An 18142-nucleotide genomic window follows, 5' to 3' on the forward strand; every position below is an offset into this window, starting at 1 on the left:
AACGCAACTCAAATCCATCAATTAATGTCATGTGAAGTGAAAAGCTGTGCGTTTATAGGAAACAAATCTCTTATTAAGGCGTTTTAGTCCATAATCAATAATTATGCTTCCTCCAGTAAAAAAAATCCATCCGCTGGCCTGTCACATTAAAATTCACCGACATATTTGTTTAGAACAGTTTTGGACTATTTTTGCTTGCAAATGGTGATCTACATATTTCTCTCCTGATTCAGACAAGACGACATTTTCACTGGAGAAAGCAATGTTTTAAGTAGAGGACTTGTTTGAAAAATAAAAATTAATTAATTAATGAAACCTTATTAATGTTGAATTTGTTTATTACAAACACCCAGCTTTTCGCATTATAATATAACACACTTTATAATATATAATCTTATAATATATAATTTTTAGATCATAACATACTTTATGCCATAGAGAGAAGAGTGTGGCTTCAGAACACGATGGCCCCTGCGGCCCTTTAAGACGCTCGTTTTGGGAGGCGCTTGAGTTCAGTTCAACACACCCGCCTGACGCTCCGCTCGACGCCCAGAAAGAGAAACCACACATCTGTCGCCGCAAGTTTAAATATGACGATTCATTTGTTGTTTTGACGTGTATTTTGTCGTGTTTACGTTCCTGTAGCGGTATTGAGGGTAATAATGCTGGATGGTTGGACTAATGAAGTTCAGTTTGGATTTCTGCCGGTTACTGGGGCTCAGCGGTGAGTTTCACTACATGGAAACTTTGTTTCTGTCTGTCCGAGTTATAAAGTAAGTTTTCCATGAATCAGAGCCGTAAAACACACGACACATTGCGCTTATCTCACCTTAACGCGCTTTAGTGACAGTGATATATTGTTTAATTATATCAGTCAGTTTTGTATAGATATAAAAATGTATCAAAGATATCATGATGTCAATTATGCAAATGTTGTTTAACTACACGTAACTGCGGTTGTCAACCGGATAGATGATAATTGTTTCCAAACCTTAAAATCCGTCAAATCCATATTTAGTGTTCAATACAAAAATATTAAGAAAAATAATTAGTAAAATAAGTATAAGATTCTATGTGAGGCTTTAGTTTGGTTTATTCATTGAAACTAATTCAAATACTGAAGAAATCACATGCAACAGGCCTGCGAATCAGAGACACTAAATCTGATTTTAACTGCTGATCATTTCCTGTTTGAGTGTGTTTTTGAACGTTTACAAACCGATTCAGATTGCATCCTAAAGTAGTGATAATTTGTAATAATTTCAGTAGGATTGCCTCAAAGGTTGCCTCAAGTCTAAAGGCAAACATGTTTTTTTTTTGTTTTTTTTACAGTTATAAACATAAAGGTTCTTTAGTGTTTCTTAACAACAATACGCAACAAACTTTCTTATCAAGAACCATTTAGGAATTTCAAGTTACCCCTGTGGTTCTTTGGAAATTTAACAGAAGCTCTTAATCTTGAAAATACAAGCTTGTAGCATTATTTGGAACATGATTGTTGGTTTTTATCTAATCTAAGCTGGTATATCATCTTGCTTAAGGTGGGCAAGATGGTTTATGATACATGTTGCTGACTGACCAGCTAGTAGTCCTATAGAAACCTCTTAAAGGGGTCATGAACTGAGAAATCAAAATTCCCTTGATCTTTTGACATAAGAGATCACTGTACTATAAAAACATCCTGTAAGTTTCAGAACTCAAAACGTTCTCGTTAGTCTAAAAGCAGCTTATATTGAAGCCAATCTGCCTAAATGACAGCTTGTGGAATGTGCCACTTTATGATGTAATAGTGTGGCTAAACCCCGCCTCCGCAGAAGATCAATGCCTGCTTCTACAGCACTGCCTGTTTAGCTCTGCCCACCGATTTGTGCATGTTGTAAGTAAATAACGAGAGAGGCAAACGCAGGTTTATGCAGAAATCAAACGATAAAGGGACTCAGAAGACAACAAGACTCTGTGCAGTGCAAAGTTGTGAAAAAAACACAGTCTTTGCATTGCCTTCCTTCTGATCCCAATATTAGGAAAGAGTGGATGAACTTTATTTTTAATGAAGATCCAGTAAGAATTTGATCCTTTGTTCATTTCATTTTACTGCTGATTACAAACAAGGCACAATTCGACACAGGATTTTCAGAAAGATTGAAACTAAAAGACGATGCTGTGCCAACTATATTGGATCTGACAGTAATGTTGCACCACAAAAGTGTGAGTAGCTGTTTTTATTATGTGGTCACTATTGCTTTGTCTGTTATTACAGATCATTTGATAAGTACTTGCTGTTTCTGTGTTTTTAACCTAAATCACAGCAGCGTCCATCTGTGAAGTCTGTAGGCTGACAAACATACACAACTGTTAGCCAATCATAGCAGGGGGCGTTTACTTCAGAGTCTACAATCCACCACGCCTATTTAAACGGAGCGTTCCGATGAGGGGGTCAAAACAGGGCCGAAATATCCTATTGTAAATTATGATGTTTTTTTTAATGTAAAAATCTTGATAACATAAGTAGACTTCAGAGAACAGTACAAAATATTTTATTGTACGGTTTAATAAAAACTTTTATTGTTCCAAAACACAGCTACCAGTTTCAACAGGATTCTTCATTGCATGGATGGTTTTCAAAAGAGCTAGACAATGAAAATTCTTTGAGGAACTTGAAAAGGTTCGCCTTTGAAATCAGGCTGTATACCCCTTTAGCTTTATTTTTTTTAATTGTGTGTGTGTGTGGTCACCATGTTTTTGGTTTTAATTTTTTTGTATTTGTTGTAATGTTGCAATCTTCAGTACATGAAGTACTGCCAGTTTGTGTTGTCTAATATTGAGTTTTACTCTTTTTTTTGTTTTTTTTTTGTTGGTAGAAATACCACAAACATGCAACCAAATTGTACTTACGAGTTGACAAGTTGTAATTACGACGTCAGGTGCATTCAAGTCAGTTTAGTCGGCACAAGATGGCGGTGTACATTCTTTTAATAAATTACAAGACAATACAACAGGGTCTGCATTTTTTTTACTCTGATTTCATTAACTAGCTGCGTAACAAGAACATGACCAATTTAAGTTTATAGGACAACTAAACTATCAATTTAAACAAATTTACCGTCAACTACAGACGTTGCATCCATCGATTCCGCCATGTTTCTCATTGACACGCCCCCAACTCGGAAACTCAGGGCTTAAAGAAAATTTCGCATTTCCCACTCGTAATAACGACTTTGTGGTGGCGTTCATGTGCGTTCAACTCGTAAATACGATCTATCCAACATGACTTGAACAACAACAACAATAACATACCACTGCTCTGCATATTTAGCATGTCTCTCTTATTTAACACACCTGATTCAGATAATCAGCTCGTTAGAAGAGAGCTCCATGCATGAACTGTGTTCTGATTGACATGGTCCCTACACAGTGTTCATTACTCCCTACTCACTCCACGAGGACTGGAATTGAGAACCCTTGCATTAGAGCGTGATCCCACAGTTGCATGGGAGGTTTTATAAAGAGCTAGAAAATGAAAATTCTTTGAGGAACTTGAAAAGATTCTCCTATGACATCAGGCTGTAAAACCCCTTTGGCTTTATTTTTAATTGTGAGTTTTTGTGTATGTTTTTTGTCATCCTATTTGTTTTCTTTTTAATTTTTTTGTATTTGTTTCAATGTTGCAATCTTCATTACATGAAGTACTGCTAATCTTGTCTAATATTGGGCTGTATTTAAAGTTTGTAGTATGCAAATATGCATAAGAACAAGATCCATCACCATAAACTGCTAAAGTGTACATCGTTTTTTTTCCTCTCTTTTCTGCAGGGCTGTTGCTGTACACTGATATTTGCTTGTCTGTTGCATTTGTAGTAAAATATACAGATGCTTTGTCACATGGTTCGAGTAGCTTTCAACCTCATTCTTGAAATGAATGTCTTTGTTACCATTGTAACACATCCTTACAGTCCTCACTTGTCTTTTCTGCTGTTACGTGCATTAATTATTTGTAGTATGAATCAAGATTCTCAATTTTAATCAATGGATTGGATTCCGTATACTGAGTCTGACTCACAGCAGTGAAAACAGTATCAGTTGGGATCATTTGCATGGAACAGTTTGCATGATTCAAGGAAGATGTGACTAGCCGAGGGCCACGTGTTTTCTTTATGTTACCAAGGTAAATCAGTTTTTTTGGACCGCCATTGTCACAAGGCCGTCAAAGTGTGAGATGAGTCACTTTAAGGGAAGTGTGCTAGCCAATGCATCACGCCTCAGATCACAGCCTGCTTCTTACATACATCTGCATTTGTTTGAGATTTGTGGTGTTAGTTTTGCAAGCTGTGTGCATCTCTTTTCTGGATGTGGGATATTAAGAGTGTGGTAATGGCTAATGGGAGTGATTGAGGATACAGAGCGTCTAATGTGTCTTTGCTTCTCACTAACAAGGAATCAGTTAACAAGCATATGAAGACTCAAATCCACATCTCTTTCTGAGCCAGGAATATTAGTGTTTGGTTAACAACTGCGAAAAAAGTGGGACTTGGTGATTCTGTGCTGTTTGTCAAACATAAATTGATATTTTGGACATTCTGCAGATGGTTGCTTATTGTAATGCAGGGCTGTCCAAACTCGATCCTGGAGGGCCGGTGTCCTGCAGAGTTTAGCTCCAACCCTAATTAAACACACCTGAACCAGCTAATCAAGCTCTTATGCTGCATTCAAGTCCTCCTGGGACGTTCGTACTTGCGAGTTGACAAGTCGTAATTACGACGTCAGGTGCGTTAAAGTCAGTTTAGTCGGCACAAGATGGCGGTGTACCTTCTTTTAATAAATTACAAGAAAATACAACAGGGTCTGTTAACTCTGCTTATAGAAAATTAAGAGTAAAGAATTCGCATCAGGTGTGTTTTGCGTTTTTAATAGGGATGTAACGATTCACTCAACTCACGATTTGATTCGATTCACGATTTTGATTTCACGATTCGATTCGATTCACGATTGTTTTTTAACAAAATGAGATTTAAGACAAATTATAAATTAAATGTGTCCTTTTATTATTGCTTGGACAAAATGCTGCACATTTCTTTGTCAAATTGAAATATAACACTTTGGCGCTTAAAGTGTTTCATTGGTTTCTGCTGCAAACAAAGCAGGGCTGCACATATGAACTTTAATATGCATTATACAGAGGCAAGAGGAAACGAAAATAATACCATCTAACCTTTTCTAAAGACAGTAAGTTCCCCTCAGACATGAATTCTTATAAACTCCTACACCTAAATGAATCGCGATTGGTTTAGCATCTCAACCGATTTGAATCGTCACATATTTAAATCGATTTCCAACTGGCTCGCAGTTAATCGTTACATCCCTAGATTTTAATATTTTTAAAAAGTAATTTATGAAGCCACTTTAATCTGTATCGCATAAAAACTTCATCAAAACTCAATTTAAACAAAAATTTACCGTCAACTACAGACATTGCATCCATCGATTCCGCCATGTTTCTTATTGACACGCCCCCAACTCAGAAACTCGGGGCTTAAAGAAAATTTCGAGTCTCCCACTCGTAATAATGACTTTGTGCTGGCGTTCAAGTCATGTCGGATACGAGTTGAACGCACTTGAACGCCAGCACAAAGTCGTTATTACGAGTGGGAAACTTTACTAGGCATAGAAACTTCCAGTCAGGTGTGTTGAGGCAAGTTGGAGCTAAACTCTGCAGGACACCGGCCCTCCAGGACCGAGTTTCGACAGCCCTGTTGTAATGTATCAAAGCCCTGGGCTGAATCAAGAATAAAACTATCACTGAATTGTCAAGAATCCAATAAAAGAAAACAAAAACTGAAAAATTAGTCTGAAAACCATCTGCTTACATTAGCTGATGGCAAAATCCAAATCACGGCTGTTGGATGATCTTCAAAGAAAGCATTGCTTTACTAGGCTGCAGTGTAAATGGCTTTCTTGAGGAATGTTTTGAGCTGTGTAGTTTATGTGAGGCCGTGTATCTTGGAGAAATGACTGCAAGGTGTAATTTTACCACTGCAAAGGAAACTTTAGGCTAGCTGACAATTGAATTGCAGTCCTGCCTGCAAGGATTTTGAGTCCCATGTTTGTTGACTAATGAGTGAGTGTGGTTTTGTTATCGCTGGTAACTCCGTTTGCCCTGGATTTGGTTGGCTTGTCTGTAGCAAAGATGATGTGAAATTAAAATCAAGGTTAACATTTTATAACATAGACCTTGAATTTATGTACGGTAGAGTAACTAATGCAGTTATAGAAGTAAAACCAAGACTTGATTGTGAGGGTTTTCATGGGTTTGTAGCACTCTGATTGAAATGACTGTCTGGCAGTTTTGAAGTGTATTGAGAAGTGGTCACAAATGTATGGCATTTACTTTTATGTTGAGTTTCACATGAACATTGACGGTAAGTAATGGACTATAGGAAATGGTAAATGTTGGGATTTGACTATGTTCTAATACAATTATACAATACAATACAATTACAATCATTTCTGCATTATTGAACGTTTTAACTCTCACGAAGTGTGACGTTGGCGAATGCTTGACTGATTCTCTTGCCTTGAACTGGACTTTATTGATTGTTTTCTCTCTCGTATCTTTCCACAGGCTCCAGTGATGAGAGGCCAGAGGAGATGGACACAGGTGCCCTCCCCAAGCAGAATGACCACACACTCTCACAGGTACAAGAACAGTGGGCTTTTTTCATGAATTAAGATGCAAGTTAAATCAATAATGAGAGGTCAAAAGACCTGCGTGTTTCCCTGTTGTTTTTGAACAAACTGCTTGCAGATGTTTTTTTGACATAGTTCAGTCAGAAATTAAATCTGAAATCTGAAAATAAAGTCTGAAATTGTATTAAAATTTAATTCAGGTATTTAAACTACTATGGCAACTATTCCTGCACAATTTCTGCACAATAACTTTAGAGTGTTTATACACATTTAAGGCCACTATAGATACTTTTAATGCTAAAATCTTTGATTAGTGTAACTACTGTTCAAACATTTAGGGTCAGTATGATATTTATTTATATTTATATATATATTTTTTTACTTTTATTTGGCATATATTTTATATAAATTATTCAAAAGTAATGGTAAAATCATTTATAATTTTACAAAAAATTATATTTCTGCTACATGATGTTCTTTTTATTAATGGAAAAATCCTGAAACAAATGTATGACACTTTCCACCAAAATATTAAGCAGCCCAGCTGTTTTCAACATTGATAATAAAGTGATTTCTGAAGAATCATGTGACTCTGAAGACTGGAGTAATGATGCTGAAAATTCAGCTTTGCCATCACAGGAATAAATTACTTTTTAAAGTATATTAAGTAATAAGTTACTTTAAATTGTAATAATATTTCACAGTATTACTGTTTTTACTGTATTTTTGATCTAATCAATGCAGCCTTTATGAGCATAAGAATCTTTAAAAATTGTATCAACCCCAAACGTTTGAATGGTAGTAAATACAAATACAGTAAATTATTTTTTTTTATTTGCATATTGAGGTAAACCTGCTTCATATATCTACCAAAAATTTACCAGTTGGTCAAAATCAATAGTACAGATGAGTAAAAACAAACCGTTCGGAGAAATGTATAGAATCAGCTTTTCCAGATGCCAATTAATATTTGTATGCACTGCAAAGGCACTGATGCTCATAAGTATGACTTTAGGTGTCCATATATTTTTTTTGAGCCGTTGTAGGTATCTTGGCAAAACATTTGGTCTTTGGTGTTTTTGTTAGTGCGTGAACATTATCTTCTAGTCGTGCCTCAACATATCAGTTGGGTTAAGGTCAGGTCAGTGTGCTCCAAACAGAGATACTCCCAGCATATACTGTGCAGCTGCTTTTGAGGCTCTTTTGTTCCAAGGAACACCGTGTATTATTTTGGTGAATGTTTCACATTCATGCTGAAACATTCTAATTGTGTCTTATCGGTCCATGATAGTGTGCATTCTTTCAATGAGTTACATTAGAGAGTGTAAGAGTTGTCTAACGGCCCATAGCTTTGTCACTGCGGTCGTCTTTAAGAATTTAAGCTTTGATTTGCATTTGAAATGGTTAACCATTCATAGGACGAGCAACACTGCTTTCATTCACTTTCATTCATTTGTATTTTATCAATCTGCATATGGATTTAGTGAGGCCAAAGTCCTCCACAGTGGTTTTGTAACCGTTTTAATCTTGTTGTAGCAAATATAACTAAAGAAATCTATTGTGAATAAGGTAGGATTATATTCTTAAACCTCTTTAATGAAGGACATGCTCTAAAAGACCAATGTTTGCTGCTGTTTTGCACAATTTTTCTCTTCTGAGACCAGTACCTGCATGTATGTTTGTTCCTGATACACTATTAGATTTGTTTGTGTGTGCTTTACAGGATGTCTTAATTGGTGAGGAGGATCTTAGTGAGGAGGAGAAGGCCAGACGGAAAGCAGAGCGGCGCAAAGCCAAGAGGAAGGTGAGAGGAGATGAACTTTAACACACTAAGTACAAGAATGAATCCACTTTTAACCTAGAGTTGACTGTCAGTGCAGATCTATTGAGCATTGCTTTTTTTTTTCTTATTGTGAACAGAGCCGTAAATAGAGCCCTAAGTAGGCTTCATTACATGCATTGTGTTGCTGCCAAAAATACATATTAATTTGTCTTTTTTTTTCCTTTTTTTTTTTTAGCGTCAACGTCAGCGGAAGAAACTAGAGCGGGGTAAAAAGGATGAAAGTACTGAACAGGTAAATTTAAACTAGTTTAAGGCTGAGGATGGTGTGAGAGGGCTTAGATGCAGGATGTTTCTTCTGCACTTTTTTTTTTTTTGCAAATCAGTGCATCACGTTCAGAAATCTCACTTTCAACCATGATTATTGGGTATTTAAGAAAGCATGTTAAAAATAGTTACGTTTTTGTTGCACACACACACACTACTGTCTAAAAGTTTGGAGTCACTAAAAATGTCTAGTGTTCACCTAGGCAGCATTTATTTAATCAAAAATACAGTATTATTACCATTTAAAATAAAAACTGGTTTCTATTTTATTATCTTCTAAAATGTAATTTATTCCTTGATGCAAAGCTGAATTTTCAGCATCATTACTCCAGTCTTCAAAGTCACATGATCCTTCAGAAATCATTCTAATATGCTGATTTGGTGCTCAAAAAAAAAACAAAACTTAAGTGTAGCTTTATGTGGAAACCCTAATTTTTCATGATTGTTTGATAGATAGAAAGTTCAGCATTTATTTGAAATATTTATTTGTAACAGTGTAAAAGTCTTTACTCTCAAAGTTCTTGTTGGTTATGGAGTTGGTTGTCAAGTGTTGTTTTTCATTACTACTGTATGTTAATACTATTTATTTATTTTAAAATACATTGAAAATAGCCATAGATGCTGGTATAGCAATAAAAACAAACAAGTATTATTAAAATGTGATTTTGTTTTTTTCTTTCAGGGGGATGAGAATGCCGGAGCTGATTCTGAACTTGACGAGTCTGAGGAGTCTGAGCCAGAGGAGGTGGAAGGTATAGGCCTTTCAAAGGTGGAAGAGAAGCCAGTTGCTCCTTCAAGTAAAAGTTCTTCTGGACCTCCGCTGGCATCAGGGAACAAAAGCAACCGGCAACCGACGGCCCGGTCTAGTGAGGAGGTACGAAAACTGAGCCAACCATACTGTTCCCGCTGATGGACGTCAAGAGTTTGCTATTTGAATGTTTAATTGTTTAAATTACTTACTTTGACACGGTTTCTACATTTTAGGACCCAGGGTGGGATGTGAATAGTGCTTTTGTTGCCAATGCTGTAAGTCATATTCGACCCAAAGCTAAAAGTAAAGGAGCTCACAAGTCGAAAGAGAACAAGGAAAATGAGAGCAGAACAGGAGAAGTGAGTTTTGGTAATTGTTTATTTAGTGTCCTGTGTTTTGTTGCCATCTGTCGGCTGCCCATACTCTTGTGTCGTAAACGTGGAGCCCATAAATGCTGAACCTGGGCATTGGGATTCTTGGGTATTAACATAGTTTATAAATCTGTAGGTGCTGTCACTTTGGGCTTATAAGACAGCTTTTATTTTTTCAGCTGGTAGTACTGCCACTGTCCTGACAGATTGCATGTTTCACTGTACTATAGATTTTCCTTTATCCACCAAGCGCAATTGTGTTGTGCTTTTAAAACATGTTGAGTTTAAAATTGTCTTAAAATAGTCTGTTTTTAAAAAAATATATGTTTTGTTGATTTTAAAAATACTGTATGTATTATTTTTGCACATGCCTTGTTCCTGTAAATCCTACACAGCAGCTGTCATTTTATGTTGTGAAATATTACTTTAATTAATGCCGTATGTCTTTATATTTTAGTTTGTTTGGTTCTTGGCTATGTTTAGTGTACACTACCATTCAAAAATTTAGCTAGTAAGTTAATTTGTTTAATTAATATCATCAAGGATGCATTAAATTGATCAAAACTGACAGTAAAGACATTTATAATATTACAAAAGCTGTATATTTTCTGAAAAAATGATCGTGGTTTCCACAAAAATATTTAGCAGCACGACTGTTTTCAAATTTGTTAATAAGAAGTGTTTCTTGAGTAGCATATGATCAGCATATTAGAATGATTTCTGAAGGATCATGTGACCCTGAAGACTGGAGTAATGATGCTGAAAATTCAGCTTTGGTCACAGGAAAAAAAATAACATTTTAAAATAAAAAACAGGAAACAGTTGCTTTAAATTGGAATAATATTTAACAATAATAATGTGTTCCCAGTATCTTTGATCAAATAAATGCAGCCTTAGTGAGCATAAGAAACTTCTTTCAAAAGCAGTGTACTATGGTAGTGCACTATGATTTGAGATGTGCTAATTATAATGTTGAATACAGCATGCCTCAGAAGTGATGCAGAGACATTATGTTGAAAATAACCTGTAATATTCCTGTAATATAAATTTTTTTAACAGGTCATTGGCTTATCAGATGCTAAAACAAACAGAAGTGCCTTACTAGTAGGTGTGTAAAATGTCTTTCTTTCTGATACATTTCTAGTCAAATTAGAGAAAGGGGTGTCTGTGTTTGTAGTTCACCCTAAAATGAAAATGGTCATTGTTGTTCCAAACTTCAATGAATTCTTTGGAAAACAAATTAAATTTCATAAATTGTCTTCAGAAGTCTAGTCCACATTCACTTTCATTATTTGAAAAATATATTCCAGTATGTTCTTTAAAAAGAAATAGGTTTGGAAAAACTTGAAAGTGAGTTAATGACCTAATTTTCATTTTTTAGGTAAACGGTTCTTTAAAGGGGTCATATGATGCTGCTAAAAATAACATTATTTTGTGTATTTGGTGTAATGAAATGTGTTTATGCGGTTTAAAGTTAAAAAAACACATTATTTTCCACATACTGTACATTATTGTTTCTCCTCTATGCCCCGCCTTTTTGAAACGCGTCGATTTTTACAAAACTCATCGGTCTGAAAAAGCGAGGTATGCTGTGATTGGCCAGCTATTCAGTGCGTTGTGATTGGCCAAATACCTCAAGCGTGAGACGGAAATGTTACGACCCTCACATACTGTTGATGCCGTGTCCGGCCGGAGCGACAATTAATGCAATGCATTATTTTTTTCAGTGCAATTCAACATGTTTTTTTGTTTCAAAGACCATTTGCCATTATTTTTCTTCCATACGAGTCCTCCTTTCTCTTCACTCCAGAAAAAGGGATTCGATTTGTTCAAGAGGGTCAGTACACGCAAGCTCTTAGTCTGTTTACAGAGGCCATCAAATGTGACCCGAAAGACTACAGGTGATGCACTGATATGCATGAAATCATATCCAGATATACTACCTTTCTTTTTTTGTAATTTCATTAATGGACTTTGATTTTTGGATAACAGGTTTTTTGGAAATCGCTCCTACTGCTACTGTTGTCTGGAGCAGTATCCTCTGGCCCTCGCAGATGCTGAGAAGTCCATCCAAATGGCTCCCGATTGGCCCAAAGGCTATTACCGTAGGGGAAGTGCACTAATGGGACTTAAGGTACGACCCAGTGGCATATTTATTGGTTTTTCTTCCTGTATATGGAGGAAATCTGCATATAGCTGTGTATCAGTGAATCTGTATGTGGGTTTGTTTGTAATAGAGGTACTGTGAAGCTGAGAAAACCATGGAACAGGTGCTAAAACTGGACCAAGACTGCGAAGAAGCGGTCAATGACCTCTTGTACTGTAAGGTGCAACAACTTATGGTAAGGACAGGATTTCTCATTGTAGTTAAATTAGTAGAGCATGGACAAAGTTAGCAAAGACAAGGTTATGGGATTGAGTACCAGAGAACAAACTATAGAACGTGCTCATAAAATTTGTACGTTCAGAATGCCCAAAGTTGCTTTGTACAAAGCCTCTGCAAGGTGGGTACATGTCATTGTCATGAGAAAGCAAAAACCCCAAGATAATTACTCATAAATCATTTTCTTTTCTTTTTATCTTTGTTGTTTTCTTTTCAATGAAAGATCAGTGGGAAAAAATGACATTTCAACAATTGAGTCCATATGACTCACCCATATTTCTGGAGCTACATAACAAAGCTCAGACATGCCAAGCATCTCCTTTTTTGTTCCACAGAAGAAAGTCAAACAAGTTTCGAATAACAATAGGATGAGAATAATTTTTATGTTTGAGTGAAGTGTTTCAGTTTAGAATGGGGTCAGCTTTAAAAATACATTTTTGGAAGCACAAGTATTGCAATCCATTGAAACGTATACACAGAAATATAATTTGAGGCCTGTAATGAAAAAAGGTGTTCTCATTGTTAGGATCTTGGATATGATGAGGAACCGAGTATTCAGTTGCTGGAAAAATACAACACAGTGCAGGCTGTTGTTGCAGCCAAGGGTAAGAGCTCTTTTTCATTTTCCCAAATTTTTTATTGAGCCACATGAGGGTGCTATTGATACACTGATTTACATTAGAGACATTGAGAACTGGAAGTTATTTTTGACCAGAATCTTAAATTACAGTACAAGTTATTTTGCAACACACAAAACAGTAAACACAGAAATATTTTTGAAATATTATTTTAAAGAACTGATTTCTGATTTAATATATTTTAACCCTTGTGTGGTGTTCATATTTGAAAAAAAAAAATGTATTGTATAATTTTTCTTTTGATAAAAAGTGAAAACGGGTCCCACAGACCCGAACACCATACAAGGGTTAAAATTTACCTTATTCCTGATGCAAAGCTGAATTTTCAGGACCATTACTCCAGTCTTCAGTGCCACATGATCTTTCTCTGCCAACATAAACATCTAAACTCTGCATAATTTGTGATGTAATATAAAAATATTGATTTTACAGCTTCAAATCAGGACTGTGCTCTCCTCCAACCAGGGTAAGCCATCATTTAACTGATTTCAGTTTAGGTCTTTGCATTTATTTCTTTATTTTTTAAACGTTGCTCTCTCCCTTTAATTCTGTATCTATATTTCCCTTTCTGTCTTTTTCTCGCTCTCTTTCACAAGTCCTTGCAATTCCTTGTGGGTTGGAAACGTGACCACAGAACTGACAGAGAAACATCTGCGGGATCTCTTCAAAATGTGAGATTTGATGCCACATTGACCTTTTACAATATTTTAGATATAAAATGATTTCCAATGACTTGCGTTTTCATTTTTGTTGATGTTTGCCAGTTATGGAGAAATCGACAGCATTCGGGTTCTGCACGAACGTTTCTGTGCATTTGTTAACTTTAAGAATGCCAACATGGCCTCCCGTGCGATCGAGAAACTCAATGTGAGTGAAACCCTGATGATAGTTAATTATTATTATTATTATTTATTTTTGTTGTTGTTGTTGTTGTTATCATTATTAATCAAGTTATCAAATATATTATATAATATATACACACACACACTCTTCTCAGGGACATTTTATTGAGAATACCCGACTAGTGGTTCGATATCCAGATCGACGGATTCAGAGAGTCCTGCCAACACCTGCCATTCCACAACCTGCAGGGGCTGCTGGGTAATTCAGTTTCTTTGCTGTTTGAGAAAAGTAATGGTGCTTGCTTTTGATGTTATTAACAGCAATTATTGTCTTCCATAAAAAAAACTGTATGTTCAAACAAATGTTCTTTGAAAGAAACACAGATGTCCAAACAAATTTGTGGTTATTCCAGGCCAAGACGCAGAGGTCCTATCAACGGTGATGAGTGTTACTTCTGGAGGACCACCGGCTGTCATTTTGGAGATAGGTGTCGCTATAAGCACATTCCCGATCATCGAGGCAAAGACTGGCAACCTTGAGTCAACACTAGCCTCTCTTTCTCTCCCCTAAGAACTCTGGGAGACGACTGCATGACTGTTGGGACTGTAATCTTCACTTTGATTATCTGTAGGTCAGGACCAGTATTGTGGATCAGAGTCTTACGACGGCTCTCTTGAGGTCCGAGTTCTTCACTGTCAGACTCCGAACCTCACGGGGTTTCAAAGCAGACAGGACTCTGGGAAAAGTCTCATTTGAGGTGAGGTTTGGGTGGTGCAGAGTGCCAGAGCATCGCTGCACCGCATTGCCGTCTGCTAAGGTTTACATGGCCTCTCATATCGTATGCTCTTTTCTCTCTTCCTGTGCCAACACCACCAACCCAAAGAAGAGCCGTAGATCTGATCTGACATTTGAGTTCATCCCAAGAGAACGACTTCAATTCTGTATTTGAGGTCGCAAACCCTCAAAATGAGGATGGGAGAATCGTACCAAAGAATAATACTATGCCATATGTGGATTTTACGTTGAGAAAGAGAAAAGGCATTCAGGGAAAATTAGCTTATTAGTTTTACTTGTGTGTTTTGCTTTGATTCCACCACCTTAGACACACTCCAGCTCTTCATTCATCCATATTTTTAATTGGACTTTTCCAGTAAGTTCTCTCAAACGCCCCTAAATTTAAGACATTTGAGGGCATATCAGTATTGCAAAGGGGTTTGCGCAATTATTTGAAGAAATTATGTCTCTTGATTAATTATTTTCAGTTCTTCTTTTTGATTTTTCTTGCACTTTACCATATCAGATAGTGAGCTCTAGGCTGTTCCTCAAGCGTAAAACATGGTGGATGTTGTTTTTTTCCCCCCTCCCTTAAGATGTGTGGATGTTTGGTCAGAATCGTGTCGCTAAAGGTATTGATGATCTGTAGTCATTGGTGGTATTTTATTATTTTTTTCATGGTATTTTCCAATGGTATGTCATTGCCATTTAGATATTATTTACATTTATCTATAAATATGAACATGGAATTATGGTTTGACAAAGTGATCACAAACGCAGTTTTCGGTCATAGATCATGTCATGCTGCTCCACAAAATGCAGAAAATCTTGTGGTTTTCTTATGCAAGAGTTCTGAGACACAGGGAACTCTTGCTTTGGCACTTTTCATGCCGTCAGTGCAAAGTTGATCGGGTGGTTTTCATCATTTCCTCTTTTATTTAACGTTCTTTCTCTTGGTTTAGTGGATAAGAAGGAAGTTGGCTGTTTGAGACATGTCTTCCACCTCATGACATCTTGTAGAACAGCATGCACATTTTTTGTTTAAGTTATTATTGGTATGATAATGATTTCCCCAAGCGATATTCTCGTTTCAATGCATTTGAAAACTTTTATAACCTCGTTGTGCTGTTCTGAAACACTTAACCAAAGAAACACTAATGTTAACCTAGTGTACCACAGATAAATACATTGCTATTTTTGTACATTACACTATTTACGACGTGTCAGTTAATGACTTTTCCTCAGTTTTTAGATATGACTGCATGGGTTTTTATGCAGGCTCTAGTCACACTAGTGCTTTTAGTTTAGTTTGGCTTTTTTTGACTCTGTGACAGTCCAGAGTGCCTTGAAAATATGTGCTTTCCTGTCAGATGAGTTATTTTAGCATTGATATTTAAGCTGAGGTCCCCCATGAACAAAGGGGAAGCGACTTTTATTTTAGGCTACGAATGTGGGCAAACTGAATAATACCGAACAGTAATGTGTGTCCAGAGAAATGTCACTTTTGTTGGTTTGAGGCAAACAGTTGAACAAAGGGGAAGCGAGTTTTATTTTAGGCTACGAATGTGGGCAAACTGAATAATACCGAACAGTAATGTGTCCAGAGAAATGTCACTTTTGTTGGTTTGAGGCAAACAGTTGTGGCTCATCATTTTTAGTTTTTTTTTTTTTAAACCCCTGTATGTTCAAATAAATTATATGTATGAATTTTTTTAGGAGTGTGAAAACAGCAACAATTCCTCACTTGTGCTGCTCAAAGAGCCTTTAATAGTTCAGTCATGCATTAAAAGGATATTTATCACTCAAATGGAGGATTTTCTGTCTCTTTTTGCAGTGATTCTCCACTTTCATTTTATTTTTCTTCTGTAGCCTTTCCGACTTTTATGTCACATTCATGCTCCGTATTCTTTTCAAAAATTGTGTTTACCCTCTTTTAGCACAGCTTTGGAAAAAAGTCATCATAATAAATGTATAGAAACTCGATTTTCTTCATCTGCTTTTTTTTTTTTGGTGCTATTCACTATGAGGCAGAGTTTGTATTGGAATACTACCTTACTAGTCTAGTTTTCTTGAAAATGCAGGTATTTAGCATTGATCTTTTGGCATTTTGATGCCAAAATAAATGCCCTTAAAATATACACTACCATTCAAAAGTTTGGGGTCAGTGAGATTTTATTTTTTATTATTATTCTTTTTTTAAACAAATTAAGACCTAATTAGCAAGTATGCATTAAGTTGATCCAAAGTGACAGTAAAGACATTTATAATGTTACAAAGATTTATATATATATTTTTTAAATGCTGTTTTGAACAAACAAATATGAATCAATATTTTAATATTGATCATTAAAGGCAGAACAAGTGATTTCTGGTAGCCAATGTTGATATTTGAAATCACCAAAACAAACACGCCCATACCCCAAAAGGGTCTTGCCCCTATTTTGATAGCTCCGCCCCTTTGCAGTACACAAGCCACGGTTAAGACGGCTGACTCCACTGTGATGTGTCTCGCTCTCTCTCGCTCTCTGTCGCTCTTGCACGCACGCACACACACACCGCTCTCTCTCTCTCTCTCGCTCTCGCTGGCGCACGCACACACACACACACACACAGCGCTCTCTCTCTCTCTCTCTCTCTCTCTCTCTCTCTCTCTCTCCTTTAAGCATCACAAATACAGAGTTCTGGCAGAGTGCATATATCAGCTGACACTAGAGGGCATTCTTTCACAGGATTCACAATAAAATCACAAGTATGCTTAATAAAATAAACTCCATAATTTCAGCATGAAACAAACTTAATATAATGTTACTGAATATTACTGTTTCTATAATTTGTACAAATATCTAGTATGTCTTGAGAGCATCAGGATATAGACATCCAAAATAACTGAAACATCACAAAATTATTCTCTTTCATCAGCAGCACTTGAAAGTGACCTGTGGTTAGTGTGAGCAGGCATCCCATATAAAGAGCACATGGCACACAGAGTATGAGAGTCAGGGAAAATACTGCTGGATATAAAAGCGAGCCTTCACACTATCAGGGAAGACTTGTGCGACCCACAGCATGTATGACTACCAGCCTGCTATTGTGGCCTGGAGCCAGTGGTTTGTGGCCCGTATGTATTGTTTAGAAAGAGTCTGTTGATAACACAGCTGTTGGTAAGAGGCTTTTGTGACTCAAGTCAGACCTTTCCAGTAAATGTGTACACTTAATTTACATTTTATTGAACATTAAAGCATTTAAAGGAATAGTTCACCCACAACTGATAATTTGCTAAAATGTTCTCACCCTCAGGCCATCCAAGATGTAGATGAGTTTGTTTCTTCATTGGAACAGGTTTGAAGAAGTTTAGCATTACATCACTTGCTCATCAAGGGATCCTCTGCAGTGAATGGGTGCCGTCAGAAGGAGAGTCCAAACAGCTGATAAAAACATCACAATAATCCACAAGTAATCCACACGACTCCAATCCATCAATTAACATCTAGTGAAGCAAAAAGATGTGCGTTTGCAAGAAACATCCTGTTTTTATGATGTTTTTAACTTCAGACAGTTGCTTTCGCAAAAAAATTTAATTCCTCTATCCATAAT

At 36.5% G+C, this 18142-nt stretch overlaps 1 protein-coding gene across 3 annotated transcripts; it reads left to right on the plus strand.

Moving 5' to 3' along the window:
• The first annotated feature begins 527 nt into the window (after window positions 1-527).
• Window positions 528-16038, plus strand: LOC107719217 (tetratricopeptide repeat protein 31-like). Of its 3 annotated transcripts, none has more exons than XM_016526590.1 (16): window positions 528-724; window positions 6617-6690; window positions 8405-8485; window positions 8700-8756; window positions 9471-9662; window positions 9773-9898; window positions 10970-11018; window positions 11721-11811; window positions 11903-12044; window positions 12148-12252; window positions 12820-12898; window positions 13364-13397; window positions 13528-13602; window positions 13696-13798; window positions 13929-14032; window positions 14187-16038. In XM_016526590.1, the coding sequence occupies exons 1-16, from the start codon at window positions 670-672 to the stop codon at window positions 14311-14313; spliced, it is 1494 nt and encodes a 497-aa protein (XP_016382076.1). In that variant the 5' UTR covers window positions 528-669; the 3' UTR covers window positions 14314-16038. The 3 variants fall into 3 exon arrangements, with proteins under 3 accessions (XP_016382076.1, XP_016382079.1, XP_016382077.1); XM_016526593.1 differs by having other exon boundaries at window positions 696-773; XM_016526591.1 differs by lacking the exon at window positions 528-724 and adding an exon at window positions 5962-6112.
• The last annotated feature ends 2104 nt before the right edge of the window (window positions 16039-18142 follow it).

The sequence above is a fragment of the Sinocyclocheilus rhinocerous genome, unplaced genomic scaffold (assembly GCF_001515625.1).
Source record: "Sinocyclocheilus rhinocerous isolate Xijiao unplaced genomic scaffold, SAMN03320098_v1.1 scaffold513, whole genome shotgun sequence".
Lineage (NCBI taxonomy): Eukaryota > Metazoa > Chordata > Actinopteri > Cypriniformes > Cyprinidae > Sinocyclocheilus > Sinocyclocheilus rhinocerous.